The sequence below is a fragment of the Pinus tabuliformis genome, chromosome J (assembly GCF_031772625.1).
Source record: "Pinus tabuliformis cultivar Carrire ecotype Pingquan chromosome J, CPIR1, whole genome shotgun sequence".
NCBI lineage: Eukaryota > Viridiplantae > Streptophyta > Pinopsida > Pinales > Pinaceae > Pinus > Pinus tabuliformis.
Genome location: NC_142295.1, coordinates 61,477,450 through 61,489,835, shown reverse-complemented (window position 1 = coordinate 61,489,835; position 12,386 = coordinate 61,477,450). Strand labels below are relative to the sequence as shown.

Sequence of the window (12,386 nt, the reverse complement as noted above, 5' to 3'; positions counted from 1 at the left end):
TTGATGACCAAGACTGTAATCGGGGTGCGGTTGTAGTGCGACACCCATAGCATGTTGAGCATACCTGCCTTGTCTACTCCTTTGAGCCACCTCCATGGCTCCAATGCAGTCATTCCGGTGGTTGTATCGATAATGTGGCCCATCTGTTGTTCGATCGCTAAGTGTGGGAACTTCTTGTGGTCAACCAAGTCCCAGTCTTCAAGTTTTAATAGAGGAACCCGCACCAAGTGTGGTCCTTCAAAAACAATCTGATCCAGTAGCAGAGGGGTTTGCAAGGGGACCTTGCTCTCATCGATATCTTTTGGTACCTTTGCCTTGCCCTTGTGTGGAGGGACGTACTCAGGAAACCGAGTGATAGGGTCAGCACTTCGGGCTTCAACTTCCTCCATGTCTATTCCCACATCCTCATCATCCATTGGGATGTCTTCAATTTATTCCTCTTTCGGCTCTAGATTGATGGCTTTTCCCTTCTCCTATGCGGTGGGCCTGTCCTTCGGTGGGTTTCTTCTTGGCGATGCACACACCGGTATTGCAAGCTGCTTTCCCTTCTTATCCTTCGCACTCTCCTTGGTTGGGGTGGGCTTTGGTCTCGGCGTCCTTGGTGATTTAGGTACTTCTGCTAATACTTCAACAACCTCTGGAGCAGCTTCTTTTGCCTCCATAACAATTTTTGGCACCAGCTCCTCTACTACTTCTTTGGTATCTATAGCTTTTGCAGGTGCCGACATAACACTTTCCAACAGTGCTCATGATGTCTCTGGTAAGTTTGCAAACACTGGACTGGCTATCAAAGCCTCGAAGAATTCTCGGTTCATGTGCGCCTAAGAGATCAATAACTCAATGCTCAAAATGCCAAGTGTTTTTCACTGGGTAGCCACCTGTAATCTATAGGGCATTTTGAATTCAAATCCAACCGTTCCCCACACATTATATTCATTAATGCCAGATTGGCAGTAGATTTTCAAGGATCCGACCCATAAAATTCGTCTTAAATTTCGGCTACCCGCTCCATTTGTCTGCATTTTTACCGTCAAATCATGAACAATGACTTTAACAATTACTTTCTGGCCAACTTGCACCATTTCTACCCAGGTAGCATAGCTCCCTTCGCGCTGCTGCAAACCCTGTGACACTTCCTTGCTTCGCACAATCCTCCAATTGTGTAGATCCCCAACCTGAGCAGTGTAGTTTATAGTCCCACACCTCCTTTCAGCTGCCTGGAGTGCTAAGACTATGCTACCTTCATATAGTCACATGGCCAGACCACTGGTGTATGGCTTCAATCGACTGCCATTCACTTTTCCTGGAAAGGGATCTCCATTCAATTTAACTAGTTGTACCGCTCCTCCATCGGTAATCTCCTTAATGACATAGGGCCCTAACCAGTGCATTTTAAATTTCCCTAGAAATTTATCAAACTTGTTGTCATATAACAAAACCAGGTCATTTAACTTAAAGGTGCACAACTTAATGTGTCGATCATGCCATGCTTTTTCGCGCTGCTTTTGGAACTGTTGGTGAAATCCAGCTAGAAATATTTCTTCCTCAAGCTTAGCTAGCTGCGCAAGCATATATTCTGGGGCTCCGCGATCTGTCATACCTGTGAGTGCCACTATGCGCAGACTAGGCACAATGTATTCCATGGGCATCATTACTTCAATGCCATATACAAACCTAAAGGGTGTTTGTCCAGTCAACTTCTTGCATGTCATCTGATAGGCCCATAGTACTACAGGTATGTGTAGGTCCCAATCACTTCGCTGAGGATTGCAAACCTTGGTCAGTACGTTCTCCAGCACTTTATTGAATGCTTCCACCATTTTGTTAGCCTGCGGGTGATAAGGTGTGCTCTTTCGGTGATATACTTGAAATTCCTCCATCAGCGCACTAATTGTCTCATTCAAAACATGCTCGGTATGCACTTTTCCATATTCTTTCTGGGAGTAACCAAAATGAAGTCTATGTTGCATTTTTTTTTCCATTAAAATTTTGTTGGGTGAAATTAGGGCCAGTAGCACTAGGGTTTTGTATTCTACACCACCACAGAAAAATGAGCCTTAGATGTTGTTTGTTCTTTGTGTTTTGCAGGCAATACACGGCAGCGGCGGCCGAAGCGATGAGATCGAGCGGAGCGACGGGGCGGGAATTTCCAGAGGTTAGCAAGGCAGGTAGAGATGGAGGAAATAACAAGGGAACGGTGTTCTGCATGAGGGATCCGGCCACGGGGAACTGGATTCCGGAGGATCACTTCGGTGAGACCGACACTGCAGAGCTGAGGCAGAAGCTGCTCTCCTCCAGAAAATCCCAATTCAGTGCGGATAGACCGCTTCAATTTTCTGTCCGAGTGCAAAGATCTGTGGGCCCTGAGCCTCTCAATTCCAATCTCCAGGACTCGAACCCGCGGGCTTCCGTTCCATTTGCCGGTGAAACCCTCAGTATGGGACTCCTTGCGGGCTCTCACGGGTGGTTTTGTGCAAACCAGAGCTAGCGATGTTGTTCAGAACGCTCTAAACAGTCGTATTAAAGGTCATCCGGATAAAGCTAGGGTTAACATGCATAGGGTCAGGGTTCGAGTTTCTCTAAGCATGGCTCAGGTTTTGAAGCACGATGAGCACTTGATTTCTAAGGCGGTGGAGGCCTTTTATGAACGGGACGTGGATTCCATGAGGGCGGCGTCTCGGATGGAGAAGTTTAGTCATCTGCTAGAGGTCCATGATAATAATGACTGGAACTGCAATACTCCTGGGCATCCTCTACTATTTTGCAGATCCAGTATTGATTGCCATAGGGCAGAGTAAAGAAATCTCTACTGCAGGAGGTATTTTTGCCAAAGGTCTTATTCCTCAGTTGTTTGCTTTTGCCCTCAATTGCCCCATGCAGAGGTTTTTGCAGGCTCAGAACATAGTGGCCCCTATTGCCTATATTGCTGTTGGGACATGTCTATTCCATACATTGATCACCTGGGTGGCAGTAGACAAGCTAGGATTTGGCCTGCTAGGGATAGCCCTAATAGTGAGTTTGACTTGGTGGGTTCTGGTCATTACTACTGCCTTGTATATATTCTATAGCCCATACTGCAGGCATACATGGACGGGCTTCACCTTGAAGGCCTTCACAGGACTCTGGTCATACTTCAAGTTAACTCTGGCATCGGCTGTTATGCTAATGTATGCCTTAATACTCTTTGGAAGATACACAAACTATCTAAATTATATCTGGGTGTTTACATAATAGCTTAGCCTATTTTGACAAGTTTTGTTTTGTTCCACACCTGATTTTGCAGTTTGGAAATATGGTACATTGAAGTATTGGTGCTTGTATCGGGTTGGCTGCCAAATGCAGAGGTCGCTCTGGATTCCATTTCTGTTTGGTATGAGACTTTCCCATTTAAAGCTAACTAATTTAAAGCCAAATACAAGCTCCATGCCTATGCATTGTCCCAACTTTGTTAGATAGCTATGCCAGTTAATATATCTCTAACGTGCCAGGTTTTGAACATATATGCAGCATGAATTATTACAACTGGGAGTTGATGGCAATGTTGGGTCTCAGTACAGCTGCAAGGTATACATTTGTGATTTATAGTAATATATTGTTTTATTGGGGCATTTTTATGCCTATTGCAGATTTTGGGAATATCTTTAAATCTGACCATCGCCAGAGGGGTCAAACAATTGACCCCTCTCCTGGAGGTAGGATTCTCCAATATTGGGCAAAACTGCAATTCACATAAATTCAGTGGTTTTATATAGCATGGTATACCTTTTTTTTCCCATTTGCTGTATCTAGAAATTGGTTTTCTTTATTGTGGTATTTATATTATTTGCAGTATAAGAGTGGGTAATGAGTTGGGAGCCAGGAGACCTAAAACTGCAAGATTTTCAGTTATAGTTGTGGTGGTCACTTGCTTCATAATAAGTGTCATACTTGCCATTGGGATTCTGATACTGAAGAAAGAACTCGCCATGGCATTCACAAGCACCACTGTGGTTATACGCGCAGTCTATGCATTGATACCTCTACTTGTAATATCTGTTCTCTTGAATGGCACCCAACCTATTCTCTCAGGTTGGAATTTTCAGTATCAACAATTTATTTGCAGCAGAAAGCTGGTAGTTGATGTTTGCTATATTTAGGTTATATTTTCGTTGACATCATAAAGGTATTGTGATTGCAGGGGTGGCAATTGGATGTGGATGGCAAGCTGTGGTGGCATATGTGAATTTAGTGACATACTATCTTGTTGGCTTACCAGTTGGAATTGCTTTAGGATTGAAGACCAGTCTTGGAATCGATGTAATTATTTGAAATACATAGCTAGCTTTTTCTACTTTTATTTGTTTTTTTCAATATAATTAGATTGCCCATGCTCAAAGATGCAAAATTAAAAGATAACAGAGGAATAACCTTATCCTTATATCTGGGTGTTTACATAATAGCTTAGCCTGTTTTGACAAGTTTTGTTTTGTTCCACACCTGATTTTGCAGTTTGGAAATATGGTACATTGAAGTATTGGTGCTTGTATCGGGTTGGCTGCCAAATGCAGAGGTCGCACCAATAAAATCCTTTACAGGTTGTGCCTCCACCCATCGAGTCAAATACTCCATCGCGGTGATAACGTACCTCGCTCTCGTCTTCTTTTCTTGGGGCTGAATGGGTCCCACAAAATCTATCACCCATTTATCAAAGGGTTGTAATGTCACCTGTGGATTCAGAGGCAACTCATCCCTCCGTGATGGCCTGCCAGTCCTTTGACACACATCACATGCTTTGCAATAATCTTTTGAATCCTGATGGAGGGTTGGCCACCACAACCCTACACGTAGAATCTTCTACGCAGTCGATTTCCCCACATAATGTCCTCTCGTGGCACCCCCATGAGTGTCCTCGGGGATATTGCTCCTTTCAAACTTTGGGACATTGTCACAATATATCATGAGACCCCATTTTGTACAGATTCCCGGCAATGATAGAAACGTCTGTAGCGCGCACCACTAACTCCTTCTTCTGCTGGATGGTGTATCCTTCCAGGGTAGTTCCTGTTGTTAGGAAGTGTATGATATCTTCAAAATGACCATCCATGATGCACATTGCAAATAGCTGCGCGTCAGGCAATCCCTCCTCCAAATTAGTGGGCTCCTCCCCTGTTTCGATGTGCGACAGATGGTCTGGTCCCACATTCAGTCGTCCAGGCTTCACAATAATTTCAAAATCATACTCCTGGAACAATAACAACCACCTGCAGATCCCCCCCCCCCCCCCAACACAGGTTTATTGACCAGGTATTTCAACGTGGAATGGTCCGTATACATCTTAAAATGGCCACCCAACAAATAGTGTCTAAACTTCTGGAGCGTGTATACCATGGCCAGCCCTTCGCGCTCAGTGGTGGAATAGTTCTTCTCCTTCTTGGATAACCTCCTGCTTGTGAATGCGCTAGGATGGTCCAAGTCTCCTCCGCCAACCTGTGTCAGTACTGCTCTGAGTGCTATACATGACACGTAAACATGTACATGAAACTCCTTCCAATTCGGGAAGACTAAAATCAGCGCGGTGACCATATTTTCCTTCAATACATCCAAGCTTTTCTTACAGTTCTTGTTCTAGCATAATGTGACATCCTTTTTCAACAAATTCTCCATAGGTGCGGTGATTTGGGCATAGCCTTTGATAAACTTTCTGTAATATCCAATATGTCCTAGGGTAGCACACATCTGTTTCACACTCCTCAGTGCTTCTAAGTTAAGTATCACCACGATCTTCGCGGGATCTACCATCAGTCCCAGTCTATAAACCACATGACCCAACAGGGTCCCAAAAGGAACAAAAAACAGGCATTTCTTCAGATTGAGCGCGATCTGGTATCTTCGACAGGTATCTAGCATTAGGCGCAAACTTGCAATATGGCGTTTTACCAGCCCAAACACAGTCCAATCATCAAAGTACACTTCCAGGAACTTATGAATAAATTATTTGAACGTAGCAACAATTACGTGTGAAAAAATCACAGGCGAATTCTTCAATCCAAAAGGCATTACAGTGTACTGAAAACATCCCCACTTAGTCACGAAGGTCGTCTTGCTCCTATCCTCTAGTGCGATTTTGATCTGATGGTACCCAGAGAACCAATCAGTGAAGGAATATGCTTCTTGGCCACCCACATTGTCCAAAACTTCATCAGTGAACGGGGTCGAAAAATGATCATGTACATAGGCGTCATTCAACTTCTTGAGATATACACATATTATTGAATTTAGGCTTTTGTGATCCATATCAATTTTGAGAAGATTCTTCGACAAAAATCACATAGAGATACTTTTGTCGATGCGTTTCAAACCAACCAGTGTGGTTCATTGTCAGGAAAAGATGAATGAGTAGATCTTACATTGCATATAAAATAGATAGGGTAGAATATCCAATGACCAAATTTCTAGACAAGGTAACAGCTAAACTGACAACAGCTAGATTTGACCGGGAAATGGCTAGTTTGACTATGATGAGGGGTAGTGAACCACTCTGGTTGGTTTGAAACGCGTCGACAAAAGTATCTCTATGCGATTTTCGCCGAAGAATCTTCTAAAAAATCTACACATATCCTTATTTCATCCTTCTGCTTCTTTTCCTGTACCACCATTGGGTTTACCCAATCAGATTCTTCTATGGGCTCAATGATGCCTGCCACGGGCATCTTGTCTAGCTCTAAGTGGACCTTCTCCTTATACTTCAGATTGAGACAGTAAGGTCTTTGCTTAACCAGCTTCGTGTCGGGCTTCAATGTGATCTTCATAACACCTAGGTCTCCTACTATCCCTTTTAGATCTGTAAACTTGGTAGGGAACAAATCCTAGTATTCACGGAGCAATTCAATGACTTTATCGACCATCGCATTATCCCAATAATTTCCCATCATTGCGAATTCGGGCTCCGCCTCCATAACAATATTCACCCGCTTCATTTTCAGTGGCGCAGTTATATCAGGATTCTCAATCTGCGGTCCTTCAACCTCGTGGTGACCTTGTGTTTCAGGGATGTCAATCTTTTGCATATCCTCATCTTCTTCTTCAGTGGTCACATTATAGCATTCGAGCACATGACTCAGCTGAGTAGTCAAATCAGGTTGAATCAGGTCCAAAGGATCCTATGGTATCCTAAAGATTGTTGCTTTCACTTCTTGTAGTGTTTCGTCATTACAGTCAAACCCATCGTCAAAGCTGAATGTCATTATGAATCCTTCGCGCAGAATATCCCATTCACCTGTACCATGGCGAAGCTCTATTTCCAAGTACCAATTCATCAGGATGACATCTATGGTGTGACAGAACAAGTGCACCCATTCAAGTTGGGGCTTCACTTCATAAGCCTCGGCCCATTTGACTAAGTGTGCACGCGGATCGTCCTTCCTGTAATACTTGTCTATCATTCGTACCTTCGGCTTCCCAAAGCATGTTCTCATCATCCTTCTACATTCACACCAACCATCAAAGATACCCTTATGCATACCCCACCACCTTGCGGGCGTAGCGCGCAATACCCAGTCCAAAGCCTACTTTTCTGGCACCTCCCTCTCAAATGCATCCAAAAATATATCTACATCATTTAGGCCATCATAAGTGGGTAGATTTCTTACCTCTGACGACACACAGCGCAGAGTGATGAGCCCCATAAATTGGTAATTATATGGGCTCATTTTTCCTCCTAACATAGTTTAATCAACCATTCTCTTATCTTATTTCATGTTTTTTGATTATATTTATGCTTATGGAGTGAGTTGGGTTGGTTATGTTGCCATGGAGTCTAATATGTCTTCAATGCAGATTTTTGTTGAATTTTGAAGACAAAGTCAAAGACTTAATGGAAAATTGGCAGAAATAATTTGAAGTGGAAAAAGGAGAGGATTTATAGGAGGGTATCCCCCTCATTTATGACTCCCCACTTCGAATTCTCCTTCATGCGACTCGGAGCACAAACAACCAAATCAATGCACTAGGAGGTAGCCGAGCAAGTGGAGGATAACTTATGTTTATCTCAAGTGTTGGGAGCCAAGCCTCTCTGATTTCAAGAAAGCTATTGGGAGCTTTAGGTGTATAAGTACAAAGGCCTAGGGCCTCATTAAGAAGTTAGTCAAATTTTCGAATTTTTGTTGCAACTTTGCTCTGCTCAACTTCGAGCTTACTTTTGTTGACAGTTTCATGTAATATTATTATCTTGATAATAAATATGAGATATTTTTTGAGCTAGAATTGAGTTACCTCAGAAGGCTGAAGCTCTTGGGTTAGGGCCCTATCCAAGCAACCAAGCTCCTCTTGTTTGTATTTCTATGCTTTGTTTCAACTTATGAATTAGTTGTTGTTAGATGAATTTCTTTCTTGGTTAAGAATAGGTTGCTTTTGGTGATTTAGAAGGTTGTTTCCATTTGGGTTTTCCATAGCTGGTTGAACAATGATAGAAAGAAGATATAAAAGGCAATCAATAGAGCCTTGGCCTCCTTTCCTCCCTTTGGGGTGATGAACTGAGGCCAAGACCCTCTTGCTGCCACAAAAACACAGACTTGCCTTCTCCATAAGATTTCTAGTGTTGCAGTTTTTGAGAAGGTTAATGATTTGCTTTAGATCTCTTTCACCATGCTCATTTCTATCTTGCAATAAGTTTCCTTCCATGCTTTCTCTCATTATAGCATTTTTTAACATTTCTTTCCATAGCTCATAATCTAGATTAGCTTGATGCAAAATTCTATTTTTTGATGTACTTAGTTTCCTTGCTTGCTTGATCTCCTTGTTTGATTTTCAGGTCCTTTTGCAGAAAATATCTTCTCACAGCAAGTCAGCCTACCAGCCATCACATTCTCTCCCTAATCTATGCCCTACAGGTCGCCCAAAGTTCACCTCAAATCTGCCTTAGTTTTCTACGTTTTTCCATAGGATTTCTTCCTCTCTCTTGACCATATTTTCCTCTCCTAGCAATCCTTGGTGACCCCTAGGCACCTTAACACATCATCCCAGCCTTCAGCTACCCTTTCCACCCACTTTCACACCTTCAAAACCTTCAAAACTACTCTCGGCATCCTCCTGTAGACCTCCTGTAGATTTTCCTGTAGGCTTCTTTTTGAAGTTTGATTGTGGGAAAAGCCTCCAGAAGGCCACCTGAGACCTCCTAGGACCCATCCACACCATCCTACATCTTCTCAAGTCCCAAAATCACCCTCCATCGCCACCTAATCGTTGTCACATTCACAATAAAATAAATTACATGCATGATAATTTCACATAAAAATACATAAAAATCCAAAAAGATGTTTTTTTCTCATTTATTCTAGAAATAGCTTGAGTAGATGTTGTTTACTTCCTGAGTAGGTAATGTCATTCATTTCATGGTTTTTCATCTCTCTTTCTGCAAAAGTAGGATTAGTTGGTTAAGTAGGGTTTGCAAGGTTTACTTTACATTCCAATCTTCTTTTCCTTTCTACAAGTAGAGTAGACTTTGTAGAGTAAGCTTTCCTCTCTTTCATCACATATAGAGCTTCTTCTGGAATCCATAGAAGTTGGCTTGAGCTCCTAGTGATCTTGCGCCAGCTGACCAAGTGACAGCCTACAGTAAAAAATAGTACTTGTGCATACAGCACCATCGCTTCCAAGTTTGTTATGAACTACCGGGTTGATAAAAGTAAAGTAGGAAGCCCAGGAGTTGTTATTGCTGCAATACTGGTGTTCACCACAGCGATCGGGTCATCATGTTACAACTTAGCATGGTTACTTCATGTAACTGATTCTGCCAGCGCTCTAATTCTTCATCAGTGTCCGAGGTGCAGGAACTCTCACAATCCCATGTAATTCGTCCATATGCTATTGGATTCACCCAATCTTGGTCTCATGCTGTTATCTTATATATGTAGTCCAAATCGTCATCGCTCTCATAATCGTGGACTGGTTCAGTATAGTGCGATCCTTCAGCAGGATCTAGGGGTACTATTACACAGAGCGATTTCTTCTCAATTATCATCTTTCACTTCTTTAGGTTGATTATCCTATTCATATCAGTAGCCCAATCAATGCCAAGGAGCGCAGGGTAGGGGTTGTTGTCATCTACAATGTCTATTACTTCAAAGTCAGCTAATGCGCTCGTGCCTTCAATATCTACAGTCACCCCTTGCAGCCGTCCCATAGGGATGATCTTTTGTTGATTTTCCATCCTTAACTAAATCAAAGACCATTATAGTGCGAGTCTCCCCATCCTTTCCCAGGTCTACTTCGGTAGGATATTCGTGTCTAACCCCAGATCCAAAATAACCTAATCCATTTCGTATTCTCTTATCTATGTGGTCAGCCTCATCTCTCGTCCTGTCCTTGTTTTATGCTTACCAATCTTTCGTACCACGAGTGGCTCACCCTGAGTGTTTCTGGCGCATCTATTTATAAGCTCTTGTAATCCCTTCATGGCCTTGCTATCGTGTAACAACTTCATGTAGGTTTCTAGGAAGGTTGTAAGCATTGAAGGTTCCATCTCTTGATCAAGATTATCCTTGATCCCTGAGGTGGAGGCATCAACAAAGCTCTTCTTTGCTTTCATGAACATTTCGTGTGCGCACTCCAAATCAAATTCAACCTCTTTCTTCGGAGCTTTGCAAACCCATGCGCTGTCTTTGGGCTGTTTCCCCTTATCATCTCCTATTGCAACTCCACTTCGGAGCATTATATTTACATTCGTATCCTCTTGGCGAGGCTCAGACCTCATCGTCTGTAGGTTTTAACCCCGTACAGAAATTACCTTCATACGAATTCTAAAAACATAGAAAATAAATAATGCGAGAGCATAACACATAAAACACATATACACAGAGATTTTCCCCTGGATCCCAAAACCGATACTACCAGCTTGATTTTTCATTATATTCCGTTTAATGTTACAATACATATTTATACATGCTGAAGCATCCAATACCATGGACCGTAAACCATCGCGTCCAAAACCATGGACCGAAAACCATAGGTAGGTTTGCCCAACCTAATATCATCTACAGGTTCTAAGTTGGATGAGGTGGTAGCACCCCTTTGTCGCGTATCCTCGCTATCAACATAAGATAGTCCTTCGCCTCATGATCAAATAGAATGCAATAGTTGCATGACATATGAGTTGGGTTAGTGCAATCACAGGCGTAGTGTCCTGGTCCTTCGTAATTGTAGCAGATTAGCTATCCTCAACCTCTGCCAGGCCCTCCTCCGCCTCGCCCTCTTCTATGCCCTTGAAAACCTATTCACGCCATCCCTTCGCTCTAGTTAGGAGGCCAAATTTCTACCTGAACCCTATAGGTGGGTGTTCTATCCATCATCAATTCATGACTCCTACAGTTGCACCCCAACATCATCTGCAGGTTCTGAGTCGGATGAGGTGGTAGCACTCCTTTGTCGCGTATCCTCGTTATCAGCATATGATAGTCCTTCATCTCATGATCAAATAGAGTGCAATATTTGCACGATGGATGCGTTGGGTTAGTGCAATCACGGGCGTAGTGTCCTGGTCCTTCGCAATTGTAGCAGATTAGCTATCCTCGACCTCTGCCAGGTCCTCCTCCGCCTCGCCCTCTTCTGCGCCCTTGAAAGCCTATTCGTGCCATCCCTCTACTCTGGTCAGGAGGCCAAATTTCTGCCTGAACCCCACAGGCAGGTGTTCTATCCATCATCAATTCATAACTCCTACAGTTGCGCTCATCATGCCCTACCGACCTACAGAAGTTGCAGAAGAGTTTCTGTGGTGTTTGTACAAACTTCTGCAGCAAATGATAGTTATCTGTCGTATGTTTTCCTACTACCTAACATATAGCATGCCACAATGTAGGCCATGCGCTTGGTCCTACTTAAGCTTCTGGCCTCAAAGGCATCGGTCCTCCTGCTATGATATAGTTCGCAAAGACCAGGCAATGGTCTTTTTCATGCCCTTGACCCTTGCATTTCATGCACCATACCTCCTCTAGTCGAACTATCTTGTCGTGCTTTAAGCTTTGCATTTCAATGCAAAGATTTTGCAACTGCGCATGGATATGCTGAACCCCCAGATTCTGATCCTACATCGGTGTTTCATGTAGTCTCATTGCAATCTCCAAGGCCTATGCCTGAGTTGTTATCTTTTGTTGTGACAACGCAACTCTTAGGTGTGGCAGGAGCGAAGCCACGAACCATTCACGATGTTGTCCATCTGTTAAGTTCATATTAGCTTCACGGATTTTACACTTCAACCTCTGATCTAATTCCCAAGGTGTCTCGCCTGGTGTCATCACAATTTATTTGAACCCCACAATCAACTTTTCCTCAGATTTAGGCCTACTAAACTCTTTATTCAGCGTAGTCTGGATGTTTGCCACCCCAGCGTTTGGGTTATCATTAGAGTACTTGAA

The 12,386-nt window shown here is 43.1% G+C and overlaps 1 protein-coding gene and 1 pseudogene across 2 annotated transcripts; both read left to right on the top strand.

The window, feature by feature from the left end:
• The first annotated feature begins 2,721 nt into the window (after positions 1–2,721).
• On the top strand, positions 2,722–3,231 carry LOC149225511 (protein DETOXIFICATION 41 pseudogene; annotated as a pseudogene).
• Positions 3,232–3,249: 18 nt separating this feature from the next.
• On the top strand, positions 3,250–4,547 carry LOC149225510 (protein DETOXIFICATION 41-like). Of its 2 annotated transcripts, XM_089375103.1 has the most exons (5): positions 3,250–3,370; positions 3,508–3,564; positions 3,830–4,068; positions 4,178–4,296; positions 4,489–4,547. In XM_089375103.1, exons 2-5 carry the CDS (start codon positions 3,509–3,511, stop codon positions 4,507–4,509), a joined length of 435 nt encoding a protein of 144 aa, XP_089231229.1. In that variant the 5' UTR covers positions 3,250–3,370; position 3,508; the 3' UTR covers positions 4,510–4,547. The 2 variants fall into 2 exon arrangements, with proteins under 2 accessions (XP_089231229.1, XP_089231230.1); XM_089375104.1 differs by having other exon boundaries at positions 3,256–3,564.
• Positions 4,548–12,386: the final 7,839 nt, after the last annotated feature.